Below are 27,693 nucleotides of genomic sequence, written 5' to 3'. Positions count from 1 at the left end.
GTACCTACTACGGAGTAGCATAGGTAATAGATACATTTTTTTTAAGTCAAAAGATGCGCTGCGTGCGAGTCCTCATTCAACAGCAAATATTGATTGTCGTGTACCGTCTGTCTTTTACACAGGTCTTTTATATTAATATATACTAGGTAAGTACCTAAACCTTCACACCGGTTTGTTTGTTTATGAGTGCGTAAACCAGTGACGAGGAGAACATTTTTGCTAGGCAACCAGGACAGTAAGAATAGCCTGAGATAGATCTTTGAATGCAATCTACCAGTTTAAGCAACCCTGTTGGAATAGAGTTGTTATACAGGCACTACAGAACCGATATTAAAAATGTTTCTGTAATCGAAAGCTAGACGCTCCTTTATTAACATGGGCTAGTTATTCGTAAGGTTTGAGATAAACTTTTTATAACAAAATTGCGGGAAACGTAGTGTATCTGGTGTTATATAAGCAATTATTTAAGACACATTAAAGCACGCGACCGCGGAGGCCGATTAGCAAAAAGCCCAAAAGCCTATAACTCCTACAAGCATCTAGTTAGGTAGTAGTTACCCAATCATAGTAAATATTGACACGGTCTAGTTCAGGAAACGAGCGGCGCAGCCTTCGTGAGGTAAATAAGCAACGGCGTGAGAGTATTGAATTGTTAAGGCCAGCGCCCGCGTCGCCTCGGGACACCTCGCGTCGCGGATCAAATTTTAACAATGACATAAGCTTTTCGACCATTCACAGTCTTTGCCTGTGCTGTTTAGAACCTTGGAAATTCAATGTGAGCTCGCATTGAATCTTCTAGGAATGGATTTCGAATTTGAATACGCGTGGCACACCGTAAAATGTTAATACGTTATGGCAACGGAATAGACTACAAGGAACACACTTTACGAACAATACGTCATCGAGCAATTTAAAGATTAAATAATTAATTAGATTACTATAGACCCAGATAGAAACAGAAAGTCCTCTTACTTGAAAGTCCTCTTACTTGTGATTTCGGTGAGCTTTTTCGCTTGTATGTTGTTCCATCAAGTTACGAACGTAGGTGACACACGAGCGAAAAAACCTCACCGAGCTACAAGAAGGTAGGTACGCGAACACTCGTAAGTATATCTTACCCTTAAAGGTGACTCTAACAAAATTTCAGGACCTGTAATAACCGGAAACTTGTAAATTTGTTCAACCTGGATTGTAACAGCTATAACCACGTAAATCTCTTTCGATTTGGCGGCACGTTGCTATAAATTTATGGTCAAGAAAAACATAAAGCACTTGGCAGTTGTTCAACCGGTGTCCCACTCCCACTGCATTCGGTAAACGTAATCGCAAATGAGGTAACGCAGTTTTACGTAAAGTTACCACACAACCACACACAGATAGTGCGCACTGGCAGCGCAACCGGCTCGCCTTCACCTACATGAGCCGTTTAATTGATCGCTCTTCCTCTGACTCACAAGTTACATTCTTTCTTAATCTTAATGGTTACAATCTTCATAGTATTTAATTAAAATGGAGTAGCTGGCGCCGCTTTTACGTATAGCTGTTAAATTAAGTTCGGTTAGGGCGATAACTATTATAGCAAGACATTATATGTGACGGAGTTCATGAGCTTACCATTCTTTCTTGTTCATTACCTACTCTACTATATACACATTTTAAAGAGCCATCCAATGAATATGACTGCTTAGTTAAACAGACGAGCATGTTTGATGCTTTAGATTCAATATCAAATTAAGTACTTTGTCACGGCCATTAAAAAAGGAACAAATAAGAGGGGAGAGCGAGAGAGCCACTAAAACAACTTATTCAGTGCACGTGCACCGCATAAGCCATGAAATTAAGCCGAGTCAATAGCGGGGTCGAGTGCGTAATTAGTTTATTCAGCCTCTTCCATGACGTGACTTATCGCTCAGACTTAGCTGTCTGTTTCATGTTACAAAGTGCCTCAAAGGTCAGGGGCTTTGTTAATATGAAGCAGTACCTCACGCACGACAAATAAGAAAGAAAATTCATAACTTAGCAGCAACTTTTAATCGGTCAAATCAACCTGATTTATCAGGCTCAATGCCAAACTCACCTTTAAATGAGTTCTCAGAAATATTAAATCAATGATTCTGAAATCTGTAAGTAAAAGGAAAATTATGGCGAACAACGTTCTTAAAAAAATAAGATCAGAAAGTATCTACAGTAGCACAATCAAGCAGCGTTTAAGATTTTATGGGCTAATAAAAGATAACCAAAAAATGAGGTTACAAACTATCCGGCTTTACCAGGAATTGAAGAATCCCCGTCGCCACTAAATTTAGCTTTAAGTGTTTCCCTAGCCTTGCTTCGGCAGTAAAACGCTGTACGGCAGCAGGAAATAAACGAAACTAAGTAGCGCACAGTTCATCCCTTAAGAACAGTAACACAAGTAAAGCCACGTGTAAACCTCAAGGAAGAGATTCACAGTTAACTCAAAGTCTAGGACCTCCTACTGTGCTGTGCACACAGTGAGATACTCGTAGGACTGACTACTGGCAATATAGAAAAAGTCTTCTAACTGTCGATAGAAACAAGCATACCAGTAAGTAGTAACAAGTTTATGATTTAAAAAAAAATGCTGATGGTTTCTATTGAATTTGAATATACCTACTATTATTATCCTTTGTCCTCCAATCTGAATACACACACATACATACCTAGCAAATTAGTCATTCCGTCTACTTGACGTAGGAGAAAATCGACTTGCAATTATTATTTAATTTACAAAACTTATACATATTTAGTTTACACCTGCGCCAATTATACGTTTGAACACTGATGCGGACTGAATACTGAGCTGTGTGAATGTAAAGTGAACTGGCTAGAGTCCGTTTACATTGACCAAGAAACCTGAAACGCTAAGAAAGCGCATTTCTTGCATAGCAAATGCACTGCGCACCTTTCTATTGATATTCGATACAATATTTAGAAGGCTTAGCAGGTATGACCCTTTTAATAAAATCCCTGGATTACTCTGCATTGTAACAAGCAATTATAAACAACATACAATTTAACTATCATAATGAAGTAATATTAGGTAGGTTGCTCCTCTTTATTTCGGAAACTGTTCAAACATGGCCAGAAATCTAATATTCTATCCAAATAGTGTAGAGATATATTTGCAAAGTTCTCCTACTGCTACGTAGGAGAGTACTGCGACCGGTACGACAATACAAAACAATAAGTGTATTGAAAAGGCACTTTCTTAAGCTCACTGGTAGTTGAAGGCCGATATTGTCGACACAGTGGCCGAGAGGCGTACATTCAGGCACACTGCTGGTTAAAAACATGAACTTGACTTTGGAAACAAGAAAAAAAAAACCAAGCTTGTCGAATTTTAGCTAAAAACAACTGACTATCTACTAGGTATGAGTACTACCACGTCATTTGTAAACGGAAGGTTTTATATGATAATGAAGGTAATGTCGTAAGTGGTCACCAGTGGAGCTACTCCGAAATTCGAAAATCGAATCGAAGTTCGTGTCGTTCCGTATTTCTGACGCTTATACTATTTAACACGAGTGAGACGGACGACGGAGGGAGGGACGGTACGATACGAACTTCGATTTTCGAATTTCGGAGTAGGCCCTCAGAGCCGTATTACGGCATGCCGGGATTGCCGGGGCCCTGGCCCTACGTATACTACGAAGTACAAAACTCGAACTTCATATGTTGCCGTCGAATGAAAGGGACGGTGCGATACGAACTTCGATTTTCGAGTTTCGTTGCAGCCCCTCTGGGCACCAGGCACCGACGACTTTGGGACCACGTTGAAACGTAATAAGGGTGAATGACATTGACAAGAAAAAACTTTAACATAACTTTAGGAATCAGCTGTGCAGACGCCAAACTAGGATAGTTAAAGAAGAGATTCCCTAACTGACAGTCAGGGATTTCAGCCTCACGGGACTTTTTTCAAAGATCTATTAACTGGGGGGAAAGCATTCGATAGCATCCCTCACTGAACTCATGTCCACGGTTAGAATTTTACAGGGCTCATGAAAAATGCGCCCAAGGAAGACAAATTTATGACTCGTTAATTTAAGGAGTTTGTCCTTAACCCTAGTTTAGACCTGCAAGAAAAACCTTTAAAATATTAATTCCTAAATATTGTCTCTCCTATAAAATATTAACTCCGATTTTAAAAATCTATAACATTATTCATCATAAATCATAATTCTTGCAAGTCATATTATCTTAAGTCTTATGACTTAAACAGTAAAAAGTGGAGTTCCGATTTTCGCAAGTTATGATAGCAGTTTGCTTCTGTAGGGGTCATAGTTCTAACCTAACCCACTTTCCTGATAGCAGTTTTCTTCGAATCTGACTTAATCAACTCTCCTGTTGGCAGTACTCTTCTGAAGAAGTCGCAGTTCTAACCAAACTTATTTCGAGTTTTTTAATCCATAGCGTTTTTCAACATATTTTTTATTAGTCATATTATCTAAAGTCGTAGTTAATTAAATTAGCACTTCAAATGTATGCCTGGACTAGTGATGTGTATGTTTTATAAATTATATGGATATCAATTTCTGACCATCGAAATTCAGAACAAAAATGTATGGGAAACAGGGATCCCAGTTGCATTACATTGCGGCGCTCCAGTCACCATTTCAAACTAATTCGCTTTACGGCTTCGCCATGTAATGCACCTTGCACAATTTATCTATCAAGTCTACCGGGCTTTGCGAAAATTGGTCCTTCCAAGAACAAACTTTCAGAGCGGACCCTACAAGCCTCGCCGCTCTGGCCAGCAGCGCCAGTCAGCTGCGGCCGACACCCGAGCCGCGGCCACCGGACACCGCGACGGTCCACTGCACCATGAGAACCCTCTTACGCTCCCCGCGCCTATCCGGCCGGAACCACCGTTCAGTCTGACCTGGAGCAATATCTACTGAACTGAGATGACACGATAAAACCGTTTACAAATAATTTTTAATTGGTCATCAGAGTTCGAACCTACGCCAAGGATAGTTCGTGTCCAATGTCTTCATAGACAAAGCTACTTATACAAGCTGCGTACCTACTATAAAGTTTTGTCATATTCTTTATCCTGCAGAAGAATAAAAACAGACTATACTCCGTTTAATTTAAGGTTTGAAATTGTAACACATGTTTCTTAGTATTTGAATCCTCAAGGAACATGTACTTGTGCCTAATTTCAAGCCTCGTAACTCCAGGTTTTTAGAGGATATAGATTGTCAGATGGCTCTGATGGCTACCCTGTCCGTCCACTCTGCAACAATAAAATGCTAGTACTACGGATTAGCTCTACTTCGGCTTCGTTTAAACCGCGACAACGCCGTTAAGTAAGCCCTTATTGACTTACTGACGCGTACCACTTTTAACGCGCTTGGCTATTACTTATTTTCTTGCAACTTGTTAAACCGGGTCACTAATAGAATGACCACATCGCAAAATGACCACACGGCTCACATCGCAAAATGTCGTTATCTTTATTTCATCTAGTTCATATTTCTGCTAGTGAGTGACCTGTTAAGCCGAGGTTTAGACCTCCAAAAAATACGGTGAAAGTTGCATTACATTGCTAGCCGTACAGCGAACGAGGTGGAACATAGTTAATCAAGCGCCGATGCAATGCAGCTAGCACGATTTTTCCTTGCATGTATAAAGTTAATTTTTGGATCTCAATTGGAGTGTCGAATAAGGAACGAACATTTAACTATGCCTATAGGAGAAACAGTCGCAACTGTTCGAGAATTGTTTAGCGAAAGAAAATGAAAACGCTTTACACAGCTGCTTGGGAATTTGACTGCCACTTCAATGCTTCTTAAACTGCAAGGCATTGCCATGGCGCCGCCAAAGAAACTCCGTCCCCACCACATGTTATGGTGATTACAGATTGAAATAAATTGAAAACAGGTCGACATTAGCAAACCGCAGCGATAAGAGACAAAGTTTGCTACGCTGACATAACCAAACCAAACTATAATTCAAACAGGGTCTCGAATCTTTCCATAAATACAGCATTGAATTAAATGTGTTTTCAGATTTATTACCAGTTGCCCGTGACTTTGTCTGCGGCGAATTGGTTTATCGCTATCCCGCCTGAACTATGCTATGCATTTATATCTTACATTACTATGGTTGCGTAAAATTCCTATGAAACGTAATCCTATAATTTCTAACGGAAGGCCTGCTGGGCTACTACGAAACTCGAAACTCGAAGTTCGTGTCGTGCGGTCCCTCTGACACTTATACTATGTAATACGAAAGCGAGAGGGACGGCACGACACGAACTTCGAGTTTCGTAGTAGCCCTGCTGTTACTTATTAATTCGAGTTGCGGACTAATGGTAAACAATACTTGTTTACGGCTAACACGCAGTGGCAAGCACGTGTTAAAGCAATTAAAACAGCCGCTCAAGGAATGCGCTAATGAGAATGGCCTCACAGCCACCCTGCAGCTCACTCGATACAAGTTTAGATTATTCAGTATTTTACTTGTCTGGCGTGTCATACGGTATTTACGAGCATAAAGTTTGTAGAAGAGCAGCAACAGCTGGAATAGGGTTTCCGACCATCGGGAATATGGGTACGGGTTCAGATATTTACCCAGTCACGTATTGAAAGTTAGAAGGCCTACTATATGGGACTGATAATAAGAAGAATAGATGTTATCGTCTGTTTCCTTGCATAAAAGCAATAAGAAATTGATGTCTCCAAAAACCTGGCTCGGACTGAGTCTTAAGGGCCCGGGTGGCTTTCCACAAGCCGAGGCTGATGACTTGATGTCGCACGCAAGATCTCAGACCAAGTCTGCGCGGACCCCCTAGCATAAGCATGACCGGCAAGCCAGGCCCTTGTGAGTCCGCGCAGTCTATATGGCCAGCCAGTCTAACGCTTCCAAAGACTTAACCCCATTTTGATTTCAATAAAAGTGCTCTAAACGATTAGCCACTTAAACAAACAATGTTCGGCGAAACACGTTACTTGTTCGGCGCTAGTCATTTGCATTAACGGCCTTGCTGACCCACTTAACATTAATCGCGCAGACATTGATACGTTGCGCAACGTAAACTAACTTTATGGTCTGCTTGGCCGGAAGATAATTCATTGGAACCGTGTTGATACTAAACTGGACGGGCTGGTGCTTACTGGGGTTTATTTATCCTATTCCATGTGGGGCAATAACCGATTTCCCGGCAGTTTCCGTCTTAGGTTGCGAACTGGACGCCAGCAGACAGCGGGGCGGGCCGCGGTGCGACAAGCGTTTTCTCCGTCCATTGCAAGTGTTGCTAGGTAACCATTGTGCGGCGAGTGTCTCGTTCGCACAATGAACAGACAACACGCTCGCCGCATCGCTGCTCGCTGCCGTCCAGTTGGCGGTCTGTATATCTTATAATCGTTTCTCGAAACAGTAAAATGTATTATGAATAGGCATGGCGATTCTGCAGACGTGATCCTCCGTTAGTAATATGCTAGCGTTTTGTAGCAGTAATTAGTGATATTAATAGTATTAATACTATGTTTTATCTTAAACTTCTCACGGGATTGGGATAAAATCCCAAAATTTAACCACTAGTAAGAGAAGATATTCGGCGCATGTTATGCCACAATCCTGAAATTCACGATGTAATTTGAGGGTTCCCACGGGAATTTTAACGAAATCCAGGAATTTCATTTGAATTGCTAGGTCTAAAGATTTACGCTTGCGAAACCACGAGTAAAAGCTAATGAGTTATAAAAGCTTTGCTCAGCTGCTACAAAAAAAATATTTATTCACAATATTAATCAAGCATTTTTATGAAGTGAGGCAATTTCTTTTTTGCTTAAATATTCGGTCCAAGGCGAAAGGTTTTTATCTTATCAGGAAATATGAATAAAGCTGAACAGAGAACAGCATTGCTACAAACTACAAACAGATAAATTTCAAGGATAGGGTAAATTTGCATAACAAGCATTGTGGCATATACTTTTTGTCTTTGTGTGGAGAATATCTATGTATAAACTCAGGGTAACATGAATTCCATAGAAACAAGCAATCAATTGGGAGGTTTCATAATTAAGATTTAGAGGTTTAGGTAGACCTCTCATGTACTCCAAAGTACCCTTCATACAAACCCTCTCATGACATTTACAAACACAACAAAATAGAGTCAACTAAATAGATGCAACAGTTCCAAAGTGATATGCCAACATACTTTTATTAATGTCTGTCATAAATATATGCTGCCAGGGCCTAATCTAGCGGGGAGGGAAACAAGGGCACATGCCTCAGGTGTCAATTCTAAGGAGATGCCAATTTACATGTTGTAAATACATTTATTACATAAATGTGGGTGCTATACGAGGGCAAATTCACATTCATATTTTTGAGCCATTAGCTCAAATATATGGATTAAAACCTGTTGCTAAAGCTTGTAATTAAACATGACATGACAAACCTTAAAATTTACTTGTCCACTTTTTCACCTGATAGACAGCATTGGAATAAGGTGAAAAAAATACATATTTTTATGAAGATGACCATACAAAAAATTCTGCATTAAATTCTTGTTAAAACATGTCAACAAATTAGTAAAATAAAGCTATACATGTAGAACATCAATTAAATAAAACAGAATGATGCTTAGAAATGATAATTTTTCTGTGAACTTTATGCACATTATTTTGAAGGGTTGATTTTGTTGATGTATCAATTTGAGATGCGAGATTTTTTCAAAGTAGTGACGATATCCATTGAATGCAAATGCTACAAGTGAATCAATCAATTATGTCCGCACACGGCATGAAGTGCCCATTGATGCATGTTGCACTGATAAGATATCTGGTGCAAAGTGTGATATGGCCGCAACACTGTTTCTTACTGCTCAGTATCATTAAATAAGCATTTAGCCTCTTTGAAGCTTAACTAAGATGAAATGTAAGAATCTGTTACTAAAGACATAAAGTAAATCTTATTTCTATTTATATGCTATAAATTTTTAAACCTATTATATGTTAACACAAATTTTATTTTATTAAAAATTATGTTAACAAAGGCTGTACAAATACATACTTACAAGTATTTCTACATCCTATAAAATCCCCAACTACTAGAACATGCTAAGAATATGTTTTATCAACCAGCAGTGAAGAACAGGGACTAAACAAGAAAGCACAGAAGTTAACAACCCCTTCCTTGCTGGAATAGTCATGCTTTTAAACTCAAAACCATTACATTTTCATTCTTTAACCATCTTAAAATTCTCCTGCAGTCAGTTTTCATATCGTTTACATAAGTAATGTGCCTTAACGAAATTGTTATCAGTGCAGTAAGTAACGTATTATCAGTTAGCGTCAAGGACGCGCTTGTTAGCAGCACCACGCTAAATACCTGCCAACAGCCCACCAGGAACTACTCCCCTCAAAATTACATTACATTTAAGACGAATTAGACGAGCTCTTTGCAGCAATCAGGTGAAAAGTCGTGCTCAATTTAAAATACGTACCCTTCTAGTTTAAAAAGAATAAGTACGTAAAAATAGGGAGTTCCCCCCCATCTAAAACTGCGGGTAATAATAAGTAACGGAAAACGTAAAAATGTCACCTAAGAAAAACTATTACCAGATAATTAGCGAAGTTTTAGAAGGATAGCGGATCTGAAAAGTTCTAATAAGTATCGTAGTTAGGGGACGCATGAGAAAATCGATACTTCCGCCAATAAACACGCGCGTCGCCCTTGCGGAGTTCCGCCTGTGGTACGACAAAACGTCCTTTTGCATTTTGACCATGTATTGCGTAATATAATCGTAATTTAGCGTATTTTCAAACATATAAAAAACATTCAACCGGCGTACTCACCCATATTGTAAAGAAGGCTGGCCGCACGCTCCGCTTGACAAACAGACAATTATCTCGTAAGATCACCTTCGCATAATTATGGAACACACTTTTACACGCACAAGCACTATTTGTCCAATTTTGAACTCATATAACAAGTAATTTTGAAGATCACAGCAATCTTACCACAGGCGCTCCCACTGCCGTTGCTCGTCGCGGCTGTCAGAAATCGCGCGTGCGTTCGGAAACTTTACTTAGGACGCGTTCCGCTCTACGAATGCGTTCGTTCGTTTGAGTCGCAGCCAACTAATGAACAAATTACAAAATCACGTCAAGGATATTGAATAGTCACGCTCGAGAAGTTACTATCGGCCGGCGTGTGAAATGTAGCGTGTCTTACGCAGCCTCGACGTTTACTATAAAATATATTAGTTTATTTATAAGAAAATAATAACATTTGTTACTCCAACCCAACACACAAAACCGATATTGATGAAATTAAATTCGGCATCGCAATTACAACCTGTAAATGCATTGAATACTTTTTCAATTTCCCCTTGTTCCCGTGAGGTATATAGCATAAGTTACTTATCCTGTGGATTTATCTGTGCTGACTTATCTGTTCTCTTTCTTTCCACTTCATGAAATCAGATTTCAGACACTTTGTAACTTTTCATTTTATCACAAGTGAGAGAAAGCCGGTGTAGCGACACCTTACGCCATCTAGTGATCAACTGTAGATACTCCAACATCCTGCATCGCAGTATTGCAGTTTCTCAACTTGGGTGTATAAAAATAGGTCCCGATACTCTTCCTTCGGATTCCGGCATTAAATTAGTATCATATTTAAAATTGTAAGGGAATCAGGGGTTAATGAAACAACAAAATATCGAACAGCATCATAAAATAAGTGCTTTATTGATTAAAATTAGTAATATACATAATTTGATTTAAACGTGTATTGTTAGAAATAATAGTAGCCTGCCGACGTCCACATGAAAGGACTGCTGTCTACAGCACACTTGCCACGGACATAGGCACCGGTCTCTCTCTCACCACAGCAATACGAAAGGGACAAGTGCTTTATCTCCGCGATGAACGCTAGTGCGCCAGGCCTTCTGCTATGTACAATTATAAACATGACGCTGTCAATTTGGAAGTATCCCAGCTAGTACGTAGTCGAGGAGCGCTAGAGCCAACAATGCGACAATACAAAAGGTCTAACGAGCAGCCAGTACTGTAGTTAATCTTTTCGCTAATACTAGTTTCATTTCTTAATAGATTTGTTAAAAAGGGAACTAGCATAGCGACGGTACAAGCCACTCGTACAAGCCATCCAATTACAAATACTATTCTCTCCAAATCAAACAACTGCCATGTAAGCCAGTGCGAATCTTAAATATCTTTCTATTGTGAGTATTTTGAACAAAAATAATAGGTACTCTAAAAGTAACATAGAGCTCAAGGAAATATTTCGCACTGCCCTACCAAACATTGCGTACTAATTAAAATACCGCCAACGGGACTTACCTATCACGCTAGTGGTCACGAGTAGGTAAGCTCGTCATCGGGTCTACTCGTGGCCACGGCCACTGTAATGTTGTCGAAACGTCGAGGTGAATATTACTTGTGTGTTTAGCGTGATAAGTCCCGTTTGTGGTATTTTAGCCACAGTAGGCCCAACCGGAGGCTGTGGCTCCGCCGAAATGCGGGGAGTGGAGTGCGAGGCAAAAGCCCAAAGTGCGAGTCGGACATACGCCCTCTGATTTTATTTTTATTATAGTTACATGCAAATTTTATTTTCCTTTTATAATTTGCTGTCGTAGCGCCAATAGAAACACCATTACGTGTAAATTACAGCTATCTCTTACGGTTTCGAGATACGCCCTATGAGAATCAGACGGACTTCATGGAGCTAGGAAAATGAAGTAATTCTGTTAGTAGCTTTGTCCTCGCACACCGATCCGCTGCCCTGTACATCTCCGGCGGATGCGCAGCTTAAGGCGTCCCGAAACACGTCAGAGTGAGATATAACTACATTTTTCTCATTCTAACGTATGCCGGCATCGCATCCCTCACGCAGGACAGACGTTTTATAAGCACCATGATGTTACCACTTTTCTAATGACAGACGCACGAATCTATATCAACTGTAGGTATACATTGCTACAGATTCGAGTGGCAGGCGATTTTCCTGATTATAGACACTAGAGGCGAAGTATTCTAGGAGCTTTCTAATCAACTGCGTGTTACCTAACTCCCGTCAGCCCACGAAAGCAATTTAGATGCAGAGTCCTAAACGTCATTTTTGAAACCTACACAGTGTACGACAAACGACTACGAAGCAGCCGACACTTCAAAAACAAAACAACCTTTATTGAAGATCACACTGAAAATGTAAAAATACATATACAATTAAATAAAAACAATAAGCGGCCTACCGAACAGATACTGAGTAGCAGTTGCCCTATCATAGATTGTTTCGCACGAGACTACGGAGGATGAACGAGCCCCAGCTCGCTTTGAGCTACCCTCGGACTGCCATCACATGGCAACAGATTAGGTAAAGTTTTAAGGGAAAAATACGGTTCTTGCAGCCTGTCGATCATTTGCTAGGTGATAGCAAACATGGGTGACACTATTTACCGGCCGTACGTACGGGCGGCGAGTGGTCAGAGAAACCAGGGTCTTACGGGCTCCCACTCACTAGCTTTGACGCGCTTCAATATTGTATTTTTTTTTTCATTTAATTGGCAAAAGAAAAAAATAAGTGTCCAGCATTTTCTAGTAACTGACAGACTAACACGAATATATTTTTTTATCCAGGAAACTGCTCAGTTCGAAAGTTCTGTTGCAGTTAGACTGCGGTCCGTCTGTCGGCGCTCGCGGACGAGTAGTTGTACTCGGTGAAAGCATGTCTAAACTTATACAATCGTCTCGCAAAAAAATATCTTATTTACATATACGAATCCGAAACGACACGTTAAAGTTTATATTCTCTGTACAATGTAATTTAAACTTTTCTATAATAAAATACATCTGGTTCTATCAAACGTCTAAATTTGCTTTATTAATTATTTTACTTTATATGAATTATTTTACGACGCTAGCTGAAGAGTACTCAAGCATCGAGACAGCAACCTATACCACAAAAGTTACAAACAAATGCTACAATTCCACATAATTGTCACTTTTTTTTTAAATGAAAGTTAACCATTACGTCGAGATGTAGCACTTGTAATTTTTATGGTATAGTGGCCAAGCATCCTCATTTGTCGAAAAGGCAAACTTGTAATTGTGAGTCTTTTTCATCACTAGTGTCTCTCTTCATGCGGCATCCCTTTTCTCTGATTCTCTATAAATTTGCGGGTTATTTAAAAGGCAGGCAGTGGAATCCAGAATGGATTCGGCATAAGCAGAACTCCAGAAGAGTCAGTTATTAAGATTCAACAACTTGATTTTATACATTTTAAAGTTCCGAACAGCTTTAATTTTTACAGCTTTCCTATCCAATGGTTAATGACGACTATTTCGTCGGAAACATTCCATTAATTTGTTGATAAAACGCTATAGAAATTACTTTCTATTAGGTACTGTTAAATTATAGGTAATGTTAAATATCAAAACTACTTTAACCAACATTTTGCGTCCCTTTCTCCCTATGCATATTTAGCTAACTTAAAACAATTATGCTATGAAATAATGAAGTTATTTCTTTCCTCACGTCGGCAGATTCTTAGCAACGTAAGATTTACGCCTATTGGCTTATAACGGTCACTTGCTTAGGCTACGTACGCACCATACGACTAACCGTGTCAAGCGATATTTTGAAGTGGGGCGGCGTGCTAAAACCGTGTGGTTAACCGCATAGTGCGCACGTAGCCTCACGTTCGTCCCGTGGCGGGGCATTCGAGTCAGTTTCTATAAAAAGTCCTACTTTAGCCACGGGACCCCTGGGCAGGCCGCTGTCTCACTCTCAGAGACGTAGCTCACTTATAAAGCGATTATTTGGTAGTTTAATTATTCGCAAATGAAATTAAGTCTACCACTGCCTCACCAACATAAAATTTATTAATATTAATATTATTGCAGCTCTGTGAGTGCTGCCAACAGTAAATAGAGTCGCCTAAAGACGTGGTTCACTTGGAATACACGCGTGTAATTTTGCACCGTTGCAATAATCATTTATTTTAGTTTTTCTCGATCAGCCTTTAGAGTACATTGGTGTAGTCTGTACTATCAAACTATCATCTTTAACCCGTATTTCTATATAATAAGCGTCGCACGTGGCTTCCGCAACTAGCCACGAAAAAAAGGTTTACTAATAAAGCAAAAAATAACCATACATGACTTTTAACAACTTCATTCATGTTTTTTTTTCTATATTTGGCCAACGACGGGTCACATCTTCATCTGAAGTGTCTTTTCTAGGCGGAGTTAGAGTAGAATTGAGCTTCAACACTCGTGCCATTTCCCCACACCCCTGTTCTTTACCATTTAACTACTAAAAGTGGCCATGTGCCAACGGGACCGGCCCTGGTAGTCCTGAGATGGGACTGTTGCGACTAGCCCCAAAAGAATATCTCGACCATACATAGCAACATTCTGGCGGATAGCGGCAACTGTGCAAGTCGCAGATTGCTACAGCTAGCTGCGTAGACCATAACAACTATCAACAATTAAATACACACGTTTCTCATTAAAAGGGTATTAATAATATGTTAACGAGAGCGTCCCGCTTTACATTATGATTGTACTAAGTATTAAATCACTGTTGCAATTTGAATTTAATTACATAATAAGTAAGGTAGTGAATGAAACTGTTTTGTACGAAACGTGTGCTCTTATGAAAAAATGGGTGGCTTACTAGCATGAAGCTATTGCTACAATTACGTTTAGATTCGATTTTATTTTTCAAACACACCAGTAAGCCACCCGTTCACATAAAATTATGCTATATCACGTATATTGTGTACAGCGGATTTCAGAAACAAGTGCATGGATGTCTATAATCAAATAGACATATTTTTGAAAACGGCTAGACATTCACCAAAACGGTTAACTGGTCATTTGTGAACAGTTGATTGTAATGGTAACTGTATAAGTATCGGCAAACTTTCAGTTGCAAGGACACTGCAACAGGTGCATTCCATCCGTACGACATCAAATTGAAGATCTTGGAGATCTTCTTGACAAGTGAATCATCTGAATTAATTCGACTTGCAACTGACAAGTCGCACCCTTGATAAAAATTGTAACAACTAATCAATAAAGTTGAAAAGCGCATCGACTAATAATCCGAATAAGAAAATTTACAACAGATTTTCGCGTTATTCATAGACACTTTAAGCTTTGTAAACAAAATGTAACGGAAATAGATCAAAGTTCCCCCCGTCCCGCCTGTACATTGTGTTGTTACTCCTCGTCGGTGTCGGGGTCGCTGGAGAAGTCCGCGGCGGGCTGCAGCCGCGGCGGCGGCGGCAGCGGCCCGCGCGCCTGCTGCCTGTAACACCAAACGATTGACGTTGAAGTGGCCGCTCATTGAGTAAAGTCGCGTTATAATAAAGGATGATGATGATGATGATTGCATTTGATTCCATTTGTGTAAATTACTTTCTAAACGTCTTTAAATACAAATAGGTACAGTAAATCATAATGTAACAGTACGGAAGTACTTTCTAATTTTATGTCAACCTGATCACCGATGTTCGGTGTAATATGAGAACGATTTGTTTAAAGCGCAAAATTTAAGCACCACTTAAAAAAAGTTTCAATTGATGAAGTTTACTTTGAAGTTGTCAGCAACTTATTAAAACTTGGAAAAAAAAATGATTTTAAATGTGTGTGTGTGTGTACGCACGCCAGGCGCCGGTAGTGGTTGAGCCACTCCTCCAGCAGCTGCGCGACCAGCAGCGGCCGCTGGTGCAGCGTCTGCCGCGCGCACAGCAGCCCGCCGCCCGTCACGCACGCCGACAGCCAGCGCCGCACCACGCCCTCAGAGTCGCCCATCTGCAACACGCCGACTCACACCGCTCAGATCCAGTACGGTACGAGCGACAGTACAACCCCAACTACCAAAATACTCATATAAGATTCAGCTTATTCAGCCAATAAATTGTATAAAAGTCATGTAAACGCAAATTATACAGAACCTGTCACATAAAGCCAGCATTTTAGTTATTCAGCATAACAGTCATATTATGATGCCGAGTACACGTTTATTCGGCTTCGTGTCATGACTTAACAGTCGTATAAGAAATTGCTGAATAAGACACGTTTAATAGATGCTCATATGACTTTTTACTCGAGTAACAGTAACTTATACAGTTGACTTATGACATGCCAGGCAGTCGAGTAAAAGCAATGTGGTTCCTATTATATGGCTATTGTGTTGCATGAAGTCATATAAACGCGAATTATAGACCATGTTATATTGTAGAAGTATCTTATTCAGCACTTGGGTATAAAGTCATACTATGTGAGTGACCCCCATTTCCACATTTTTCATTCCCCCTTTTTGTTTTCCGTGCTTCAAGGCAGTGTCTATTTTGTTCGCGTCACGCTACTGAAAAGTGTGTCGATATCGAGTAGCAACCGAGAACCCGAAGACGCAACATTAGCAGGCCTCCCGCCAGATGACACGACGATATCCCTAGTTGCGTACAACCGGTAAAAGTAGGTGGCAATCATTCACTGTGGCGTCCTAAGGGGGAGGCTTTTGTTCAACAGCGGACGGGACGTGTTCCAACTGACGCTGACACAGGAAGCGTGCAGCTGCTGGGCGCATTACCTCGTCGACGGACAGGAAGTGCACGGGCAGCAGCTTGCCCTCGCAGTCGGTCAGCGGCAGGAAGCAGCTCTCCTCGCTCTCCTGCTCCTCCCTGCAACAGTTCACGCAACCGACTTAGCGATAGCCACTAGAAGAGGTCTTTAAAACAGATAACTGGAGCGGAGCTGAAAGTCACGTGAACACTCCGCTCTCCGTTTCAGCTCCGCATGAACAGCCAGTAGCCTGGACAGAGGGTCAGAGTAATCGCGTCTGGCAGCCAGGCAGTTCCTGGCAGCGGCCAGTGGCCTGGGCAGGGCACAATGCGCATGTGGCAGCCCTCAGGCTGGCAGCAGTTACCTGCAGATGTAGGCGTGGCGGCGGCAGTAGGGCTCGACCGGCACCAGCGCGCAGAAGTGTCCGCGCGTGTAGCCCACGCACAGCGGCGACTTGGAGCACAGCGCCGGATCCCACAGCAGCGGTAGGTAAATGCCTAAACCACATAAAACAAGCTTAATTTCATTTGTAGTTCATATACTCGCTTAGGTATTTGCGAATATTTGGCTACATACATCACGATAAAGCGAACATTCGCGTTATCGTGGTGTGTCCGTAGCATTATAGTCGTGTGGCTCACCCTGGAAGCGCGCGTAGCCGAGCGCCTCCCCGCGGAAGGAGTTGACGACGTCGACGCCGTAGACGAGGATGGGGCGCCTGGCCACGTGCGCCAGCGCGAACACGTGCAGCTGCCTCAGCGGCGTGCCCTTGCGCGCGGCGCCCGCCACCAGCCGCGCCCAGTCGGCCCGCAGCTGGCTCTCCTCCAGCGCGAACTGCAGCCGCGCCGCCTGCAGCCGCTCCCACGCCGCCCAGCGCGAGTAGAACCTGAACGTGACCGCACCACGAGACCAGTAACTACAATTCATGTTTAGCTATGGCTGACTCGCTCGCTTGCCGATTTTTAACAGCTGCAATATGTTCCTTGATCCCCTAGGCTATTGTTCTTTTCGTCTGTCCGATATAGGAACTACCACGACTACAATCAACCGTATAAACACCCGGTGTTTGGAAGGGAACGACATCCTTGGGTGTCCTGATATGCCTCGCGACTTCGGACAGACCACTCGTCTCCGCCGTCTCCGTCGTCGTGGCCTACTCGTGACCACGGCCACTGTAATGTGGTCGAAACGTCGAGGTAAATATTACTCGTGTGTTTTAGCGTGATAAGTCCCGTTTGTGGTATTTTGACTAAAGAGTCGCATGCATAATTTTTCGAAAATCGTTATTAATGTTGACCAGCGTGGTGTCTCTGTCACCTGTCTCCGGCGGCGAGCAGCGAGTCGGCGAGCGCCTGCCGCAGCGCGCCGCGCCGGTCGAACACGCCGTACGCGCACTGCGACACCGCGTCCAGCAGGCAGTCGCCGGCCGACCGGTTCCACAGCGCGTGCAGCCGCGACCCTGCACGCGCGCACGACAATCACAGCCTGTCCGATACAGCGGAACGGAGCGGAGCCGCACACCATAGGCGTGGACAAGGCGCGAGAAAGTTATGCGAGCCGGAGATACAGACTGTTTTTCCATTTATGGAGCTAAGTGGCGGATTTGCCCTAAGGCCCAGTAGACCCGGGCCTATGGCGGCCAGATATTAAGGGCGGTAAATTGAGACATAAAGTCAGTATGATGATAACAATGCTGAGAAAGAGGCGGCTGATACTTAATACGCGGCTTGGGCCTCGGGCAGCCAACACTGCAAATCCGCCACCATAGAGCTTCCTCACTTCCGTGCTCGCGCTCGTTTCTCCGCACCTCTTCCTCGCTCCGCGTCCTCGCTCCGCTTCCCGGTTAAGTATATTTTTATAAGCTAGTTACCGACTCCCTGTCCACTTATGAGGAGCGAATTTTTCATGCAGTTCTATTGGTGGATAGCTCCGCTGCCTCGCTTTACTCTACTGGACAGGTTAGTAACACTTCATCTAAAAAAACAGCTGGACTAAATAGCAAGTGGTCTTAAAAGCAACTGGTTAGCGCATGTTCTCGTCGGAAACTAGAAAAAACTTAGGTCAGGTGCGGTGTGTGTGCGGTGTATGGCAGGCCGGCACTGACCGAGGCGCTCGCACAGCTCGAGGCTCCAGTTGATGAGCGGCGGCTCGGCCTCCAGCGTGTGCTGCGCGTCGCGGTCCAGCAGCTCCGAGAACAGCTGCTCCTGGATGGCCACCGGCAGCTCCTCGATCTCTGCAACACACCGACCGACCATATAACAACCACAACCCGCGTGGCGCCATGCTGACCGTTGTTGGGGGTGCCGGGTGCTGTTACCTGCGGGCAGCGCGAAGGTGCAGACCTCGTTGAGGTAGCGGCACGGGAAGGCGCCCTTCTTGTACCGGATGCTCGCGGCCACGTGCCGCCGGATGGCCGCCGCCACGTCCGGCGCTGCGCACAACCCACATACATTCAACATTCGGACTTGAATTAAACGGGAACAATGGAAATATAAATTAATTACTAAAATATTTTAATTTTAATGTCATTGTTATGTTATAAATTTGTCACAGAAAATATCTTGCGACGACTTCGTTTTTGACGAAATTCACGATTATTTAATTTAAACAACCGTCTACTGAACAGGTGTAATAACTTTTTTTTTGTTGCTCCATTATTGCACAGATAGTCACAGACGCGTGTCTCAACAAATGGCACTCGCGCTCGCACTGGTCCAAACCGGTCCGAGATATCGTGTCCGTGAGCAGTGTCTATGTGTGCGTTGCTCAAGCGCACTTGTATGGAGATTGACTTCTGAACTATCTGTGTTTTGTACCTAAAGTATGGAAAATGTGGTTTCAGTTAAATACCCTGAGATTTGGATATGTTATAGATTTCAAAGTCCTGATTAAAAGTCATTTTCCATACTTTAGGTCCGGGGTCCTTTACCCTCCATTGAGACTACCGTCACCCAAATACATATGTGATCTACCACGCTAAAGTTGATCATCGTCTTAGTGTCATTAAAAAATAATCTACCAACTAAAAAGTCCAGTTTTAGCGATATAATACATTTGATTGAGAGTTATGTAAAGAATGAGACGACAGTGCAAAGGGAGGTAGGAGGCGAGAAAAGACTGTCAGGGTCTGTTTGGTCCGACTGGACGGAGCCACGGAGGTGGTAGGCAGCGGACACTGACCGATGTAAGAGGGCGAGCGCTTGAGGCCGGGCCCGCCGCCCGAGATGCGCGCCAGCAGCGTCGCCAGGATGTCCTCGCGCTGGAACCTGCGACACACGAACACGTTGCGTTATATATAGTACCAGTACCAGTACCACAACGATCAAACTGATATGGCTCATTCACAATATATATTTGCTGGCCAGGTGCACAAGCGTGTGTCCCGCGTCGAAGGCCGAGGCCCGGTCCAGCAGCGCGGCCTCGTGCGGCGCCAACGCGCGCGCCGGGTGCCGCCTGGCAGGTGGTACCTGATGGCCAGGTGCACGAGCGTGTGTCCCGCGTCGAAGGCCGAGGCCCGGTCCAGCAGCGCGGCCTCGTGCGGCGCCAACGCGCGCGCCGGGTGCCGCCTGGCAGGTGGTACCTGATGGCCAGGTGCACAAGCGTGTGTCCCGCGTCGAAGGCCGAGGCCCGGTCCAGCAGCGCGGCCTCGTGCGGCGCCAACGCGCGCGCCGGGTGCCGCCTGGCAGGTGGTACCTGATGGCCAGGTGCACGAGCGTGTGTCCCGCGTCGAAGGCCGAGGCCCGGTCCAGCAGCGCGGCCTCGTGCGGCGCCAACGCGCGCGCCGGGTGCCGCCTGGCAGGTGGTACCTGATGGCCAGGTGCACGAGCGTGTGTCCCGCGTCGAAGGCCGAGGCCCGGTCCAGCAGCGCGGCCTCGTGCGGCGCCAACGCGCGCGCCGGGTGCCGCCTGGCAGGTGGTACCTGATGGCCAGGTGCACGAGCGTGTGTCCCGCGTCGAAGGCCGAGGCCCGGTCCAGCAGCGCGGCCTCGTGCGGCGCCAACGCGCGCGCCGGGTGCCGCCTGGCAGGTGGTACCTGATGGCCAGGTGCACGAGCGTGTGTCCCGCGTCGAAGGCCGAGGCCCGGTCCAGCAGCGCGGCCTCGTGCGGCGCCAACGCGCGCGCCGGGTGCCGCCTGGCAGGTGGTACCTGATGGCCAGGTGCACGAGCGTGTGTCCCGCGTCGAAGGCCGAGGCCCGGTCCAGCAGCGCGGCCTCGTGCGGCGCCAACGCGCGCGCCGGGTGCCGCCTGGCAGGTGGTACCTGATGGCCAGGTGCACGAGCGTGTGTCCCGCGTCGAAGGCCGAGGCCCGGTCCAGCAGCGCGGCCTCGTGCGGCGCCAACGCGCGCGCCGGGTGCCGCCTGGCAGGTGGTACCTGATGGCCAGGTGCACGAGCGTGTGTCCCGCGTCGAAGGCCGAGGCCCGGTCCAGCAGCGCGGCCTCGTGCGGCGCCAACGCGCGCGCCGGGTGCCGCCTGGCAGGTGGTACCTGATGGCCAGGTGCACGAGCGTGTGTCCCGCGTCGAAGGCCGAGGCCCGGTCCAGCAGCGCGGCCTCGTGCGGCGCCAACGCGCGCGCCGGGTTGCCGCCTCCCGCCAGGTACGCCTCCACTCGCGACCGGTCGCCCTCCACCACGCCTGCATCACCAAGTAAAATATTTATTTACTATGCAAAGTTTGGCGCGAGTGGTCACTCGTATATTGAAACTCGAGCAATGGTTCAAAAGAAGAATCCGGAGCGTAACCGAGGGTTTCAAGGCACGAGACGCTTAAAAAGGTGGGGTGAAAAAGATATTTAGAACTAGTTCTACCAGTTAACTACCAGTAGTAGTACCGGTAGTATGTACTGACCTATGCAAGCCTGCAGCCACAGCCAGTCGGGGTTGTTGCGGCGCTTGGCGTCAGCCGACGACGCGTTCTGGCTGTTGCAGATGTCGTTTATACCTGCGGCAACACAATAGTACATTATTGCAGATTAATGAGCGAGGAAGTAGAAAGCCGAGCGCCAGCGTCGCCGTCTGTGACACAAGTCGGATAATCGCCGTTCCGGCCGGGTACATGCGTATGTTTCTCTCAAACATTTTCAGCTTACGAGATTTCAGCCATAAGAGCTGTGTTATTTTAGTTGAAATAAGGTGATAGGACCTATAGGGAGGGGCGCGGGCGGCGCGGGGGCCGCGGGCGGGCGCGCGTCGGGCGCGGCGGGGGGCGTTGGCGCGGGCGCGGAGGCGGGAGCGGGAGCGGGCGCGGGCGCGGGCGCGGCCGGCGCGCCGCACATTGCGCACTTCAGCGACCGCGGCCAGTTCTCGTACGTGCAAGTCTGCCAGAAAACATTACGTCTTAATGCTACTGAACACGTTGATCTCAGCAAAATTGTTCTCAAAAAGTAATAGGTACAAAATAAACGATTAAAACCCGAAAAGCTGCACTGAGATGGTTGGTTAGGACCTCTCAGTCGCACATATTCACTCGCAGCAATATTTCACTTTTTAAAATTCGACAACCGGAATTCAGGACTGATTTTTCGCAGACAACCCTATACCACCGTGTTCGTAATGAAATAATCTTTATTTTAATTTAACTTTCATTCATTAACCAGACCGGTGCAAGTTACTAGTAACTTCGATAACTAATCGATACTAGTATCGATTTACCTGTTTATACTTGCCTACCCGAGACTTGTGACGGGAAAAAAATAGGTTACCTAACGTTTGCATATTCTATCGACTTCACACTTTCGATTGGTATGGAATTTGTCAATTAACTAAACCGTTAATTTTTTTTTAATTATTAATTAATCATATCCTGGAATGAGATTTTTTAGACAACCTATTTATTGACATATTAAATCCTACTAATATTATAAATGTGAAAGTTTGTGTGAGTGAGTGAGTATGTTTGCGACTACTTCACGCTGAAACGGCTGGACAGATTTGGATGAAATTTAACGAAAAGTTACTTTATAACCTGGATTAAAACATAGGCTACTTTTTATCCCGATTTTCCCACGGGATAGGGATAAAATCTTGAAATAACAACCGCTGGGCTTAGAGCCATGAAAATTAGTATGTAGGTAGCTGGACCTCTGGAATAACACAAAGGCTACTTTTTATCCCAATATTCCCACGGGATAGGGATAAAATCTCGAAATAATAACCGCTGGGCTTAGAGTCATGAAATTTGGTATGTAGGTAGCTGGACGTCTGGAATAACACATAAGTGACTTTTTGACCCGATATTTCAACGGGATAGCTAGGGATAAAATCTCGAAATAATAACCTGGGCTTAGAGCCATGAAATTTGGTATGTAGGTGGCTGGACCTCTAGAATAACACATAGGCTATTTTTTACCTCGATATTCCCACGGGATAGGGATAAAATCTTGAAATAATAACCGCTGAGCTTAGAGTCATGAAATTTGGTATGTAGGTAGCTGGACGTCTGGAATAACACATACGCTACTTTTTATCCCGATATTCCCACGGGATAGTTTTGGAACTAAGGGACCCCATACATCCCTGTAATATTATTATTATTTTGTAATTTCTTTTTTAATTGTATACTGTACTTTTTAAGTATTTTATTTGTAATTATTTTATTTTGAAAAAAATACTTTCTGACAATGATGGTCTTTCCGAAAGCGCTGGTAGATAAAAAAATGACGTATAAAAGTGCCCATTGCGGCCTATTTACTGAATAAATGATTTGAATTTGAATTTGGATAGGGAAAAATTAGTTAACTATTCACAACACAACCTCAATGAAGACTACGATATAAATTTTGGAAATTTCCAGAGGAATTTTGTAAAATCCCGAAACTCTCAATTGCAACTACCAGACCGAATAGTTTAAGCGTGCGAAGCCGCGGGTAAAAGCTAGTTTCATATAAAATACGTTTCATCCATTAAGCAGCTCGGTGAAGGTCGTTCTTAAACTGATCTTAGACTATGGTGTCCAATATAACAGTATGTAAGGCAGGGTGTACTAACGGGGCAGGGCCACTTGTTGGCGCAGGAGGCGCCGGCCTGCCCGCCGGGCGACGAGATGCGCAGCGGCTTCAGGCGCTCCGCCACCGCCTCCGCCTCTGCAACAGACACACACACACACACTCACCACAACACAACAACCCAACGACATTTGCCTCACAATATTTGAAATGTACACTGCGTACATTGCAAATTAACTAAAACTTATAAAAGGGTGTTTTCAAAAAAGCATGTACCTTCTCTTTCAAAATGTCTAATTTTTTCTTACAAATAAATTTCATGAGTCAATTTTGTGACGCCCACACCGAGTAGATATATGAAAAAAACGTCACAAAACTGTCATTTTTGATTGGGACATTTTTTTAAACCACGGGAACCAATTGTGCTTTAGATTCTGAGTTTGTTGTGAAAAAGCCCAAAAGCAAACTTCTCAAAACAATAAGCATCAACAACACTGCAGTTCATTTCTAGGCTCAGGATGACGTCCACAGTCCCATTTTGTCACCTTCTTAAATCGTACTCATTCTCATACAGTCTACTGTTCTGATTCCCCAACACTCTCACATCGTCACTTTCCTGTCTTGTCCGCTTTCTTACGTGGGCCACAGTACCAACTCGTCAACAGTCTTATTTCGCCTACAGTGCCAACTGGTCAACATTATTGCATAGTTCATTATCCTGACTAATATAAATGTTCTATAAATGATTATTGAAAACGGGTTTTTTTTGCAAATTACTCTCGGGATATTTTGCTATTTTAAACGCTTAAATTGATTATATCTGTGAGACAACGTCTGCTAAACGTGGACGAGTTGGCACTGCTGACCAAGTAGTACTATGGTCTACAAAAAAAAGTGGACGAGTTGACACCGTGATCGAAATAGGAATGTAGACAAAATGGGATATGGACGATATCATAAAGTGGACGAGTTAGGCATTGTAGGCTGACGACATGACACTGTAGACGATTTAAAAAGGTGACGAAATGGTACTGTGGACGAAGTCATCTTGAGCCAATTTCTGTTTGCTATGAATAAATTTGATGTGCAAATGAAACGAAATAGTTCAAGCTAATCGAAATTGAAAACATTAAGTACAACATTTAAATTTCGTCTAGGATCATTTAACAAAAGCGGTTCGCTCAGAGAGCAAAGTCGATCAGATCAGATTCTGATGTCCTCATCTCTCTGGGTAATTTAAGTTATGTAAACACATTTTCTTTTCATTTTATGTAAGCCGTCAGCCGTCAGCCGTGGCAGCCTAACGGTTTGGTCCATTGCCTCTCAAGCTGAGAACGTGTGAAACTGTCAAGTTACATTTGAAATTATTACGAGCTTTACGGTGAAGGAAAACATCATGAGCACCGCACAAACCAGCGAAGACATTCATTGGCGTATGTGAAATACCCAATCCGCTCTGGGCCCAAGCATTGTGGCCAGCAGTGCGGGAGTGGGACTGGGGCGATGATGATGAAACAGCAGCAGCAGCAGCACTCACCGGCGTCGTGCGGCAGCGCGCTGGCGCCGTCCTGCAGCCGCAAGATGTCCTCCCCCAGCAGCGGCAGCGGCTTGCCCGACCGGCACATCGTGCACTGCAACACGACCGAGACGCCATTGCAATGCATAAACTTAGAGGTGAGTCTACGCTAGACGAACCGAGCACGAGCGAAGCACGAGCGGAGCCGTTCCCGGCGTCAAGTGTGGACACGTCCACGAGCGCACTGCGAGCGCGAAGCAAATCCCTTTGTGTTCATCAAAAAACCGACAACTGGCGGAACGCAGCCGAGCACGAACGAAACACTCGCACCGACTTACAGGTCCACATTAGACGAATTGTGTTCGGCTCGTGCTTCGCTCGTGCTCGGTTCGTCTAGCGTAGACCCACCTTAGCGTTGGCGTAAAGTTCTCGAGAGACCGCGACCCGCGACAGGCAAGCGCAGCGCAGGACGTTCCCGCATGAGATAGACAATGACCTACCCAGTTAAAGTCGCGGACTCACAGTGGATACAGCACGGCTACTACGAAACTAGAAACTCGAAGTTCGTGTCGTGCGGTCCCTCTGACACTTCTACTATTATTGTGTTTTGTTAATTTTCTTTTGTACAATAAAGAGTTTACATACATACATACTATTTAATACGAGAGCGAGAAGAATGGTACGATACGAACTTCGAGTTTCGTAGTAGCCCTGCTGGCCGCTACCAACCGAAACAAGTGGAGGTATATGCGGGAGGCCTTTGTCCAACAGTGGACGTCCTACGGCTGAGAGCCCGTTCCCACTTGTCGGGTGTCGGATGCCAGTCATTTCTATAGAAAATCGTGTCGGGCAAGTGTGAATCCATACTTATATTACAAATACGAAAATGTGTGTTTGTATGTTTGTTCATCTTTCGTGAACTAAAATAATTTCCTTGCTCACCCGCGACCTTACGATAGCTAAGCTTATGCAAAATATGCGTGTTCATGCAGTTCCTCCACCTCCACACTGTAAGAACACACACAAATCACACAAACCCATCTATCACCACCACCACACTACACTGACGCGTTTCGAACTCAAACAGAGCTCATCTTCAGAGTGACACAACCGTACACCATGCTACCAGTTGATAGACTAACGAACCACAACCACCGTTTTAACTTGTCACTCAAACAACTGTTTTGAGTGTTGACTGTTTGAGTTCGAAACGCGTCAGTGTAGTGTGGTGGTGGTGATAGATGGGTTTGTGTGATTTGTGTGTGTTCTTACAGTGTGGAGGTGGAGGAACTGCATGAACACGCATATTTTGCATAAGCTTAGCTATCGTAAGGTCGCGGGTGAGCAAGGAAATTATTTTAGTTCATTGATATGGACCTCCGCAAAGTAACGCCTGATTCAATAAATCATCTTTCGTGTCGAAACGGAGCGACGGCTCTACGTGATTTTTGGCATAGAGTTAGTTTTATGGGCCAGAGAGTGATATTGGCTACTTTTAATAAGCCACTGTTCCCGAGGGAACTGCGTGCGATAACTGAATTCCACACGGGCAAAGCCGCGGGCAAAAGCTAGTAACTTCATATAAAATGTTCTGCCACTGGAACATCGGAGCCCGACATCCGACAAGTGGGAACCACCTCTGACATGAAGATGATGATGGATGAGCGTATAAAATACCGCACCATTAGGTGAGGAGGGGCCTTAGGCTACCATAGAGTACATACGGAGTGCCTGGTCCTCGACCAGATGCAGTGGACGTACCTTCCTGGACTGCATGAAGTTCTCGTAGGTGCACGCCTCGCAGCGCCACTTGCCGGCCGCGCCGCCGCCCGGGCTCGGGGGGGCGGGGCGCAACGCTCGCCGTTATCTGTCACAACTTGCAACACTTACTAAAACCCTCGTGTAACTTTCATAGAAATCGTTAGAGCGTTTCTGAGATAGCCGAAATAAATGAATACACAAGAATTACTTCTTTAAAGGAATTAGATGCGTAGATTAGTTAAGGCGCGCTTATAGAAGAATTTTCGGTATTTGAGGGGGTGAAGCAGACGACGCGGTGGAGGCGAATGCAGGGCGCCTCGCGCGTCTGTCACGCAGCCCGTTGACGGCCTTATTCTGTTTGTATCCGTATTCTGGTTAATGTGAATTCCGGATTTTTCCTTAAAATTATAATTACACATTTTTTTGGTTTAATAAAGAAAATCTTCGTTTAATATGAATAATCTTGGTAATAAACAAATTATTTATGCTTCTTCATGCCCACAGTTTGATTTGTAACGTAGGTAATGGATAGACATTTAGACTGAATAGGTCGATAGATAGATATGACAGATGGCATGCTCTTGTTTCGGAGGCCAAGACCCTCTTTGGGTCCCTGAGCCAAATTAGTTAGTTAGATAGCTTATTAGTCTGGTCAACATTTTGGGATACTTTATGTTACGGAAAATAAATATTTTTGGATAAAATAAAAAATTGCTCTAAATCGGATTCCGCGCGGACGCAGTCGACGGCAACAATTAGTTTTAAATAAATTTATAGCTCTTCCAAAATTGTCTGGAGCATGAAACGATGCTTTTCTTATTTTCATGACTTGAGAAGTATGCATATGTAGGAGAAAGCTATTTATCTTCAGTAAGAGGAGATTCCAAAGTTGATTGTCTGGAGCA

General features: G+C 44.3%; 1 protein-coding gene across 1 annotated transcript; it reads right to left on the bottom strand.

The window, feature by feature from the left end:
- Window positions 1-10,696: 10,696 nt before the first annotated feature.
- LOC141442396 (uncharacterized) lies at window positions 10,697-26,888 on the bottom strand. Its single transcript, XM_074107369.1, has 15 exons — window positions 26,789-26,888; window positions 25,049-25,142; window positions 23,555-23,649; window positions 21,711-21,885; window positions 21,417-21,509; window positions 20,039-21,203; window positions 19,752-19,837; window positions 18,889-19,002; window positions 18,676-18,804; window positions 17,889-18,030; window positions 17,213-17,457; window positions 16,936-17,068; window positions 16,600-16,690; window positions 15,670-15,818; window positions 10,697-15,312 (listed from the first exon to the last, which is right to left on the bottom strand). Exons 1-15 carry the CDS (start codon window positions 26,801-26,803, stop codon window positions 15,225-15,227), a joined length of 2,814 nt encoding a protein of 937 aa, XP_073963470.1. The 5' UTR covers window positions 26,804-26,888; the 3' UTR covers window positions 10,697-15,224.
- Window positions 26,889-27,693: the final 805 nt, after the last annotated feature.

This window comes from Choristoneura fumiferana, chromosome 25 (assembly GCF_025370935.1).
Source record: "Choristoneura fumiferana chromosome 25, NRCan_CFum_1, whole genome shotgun sequence".
Lineage (NCBI taxonomy): Eukaryota > Metazoa > Arthropoda > Insecta > Lepidoptera > Tortricidae > Choristoneura > Choristoneura fumiferana.
Note: the sequence above shows the minus strand (reverse complement) of the source record. Positions and strands in the feature narration are given on the sequence as shown.

What these genes read in the sequence shown, in the direction of transcription:
- LOC141442396 (XM_074107369.1), bottom strand. An exon ending in CCAACAAGTGGCCCTGCCCC is followed by an intron (nt 21,886 to 23,554) that starts GTTAGTACACCC and finishes GTTTTCTGGCAG; the next exon opens with ACTTGCACGTACGAGAACTG. An exon ending in GCGCTCGCCCTCTTACATCG is followed by an intron (nt 19,003 to 19,751) that starts GTCAGTGTCCGC and finishes GGTTGTGCGCAG; the next exon opens with CGCCGGACGTGGCGGCGGCC.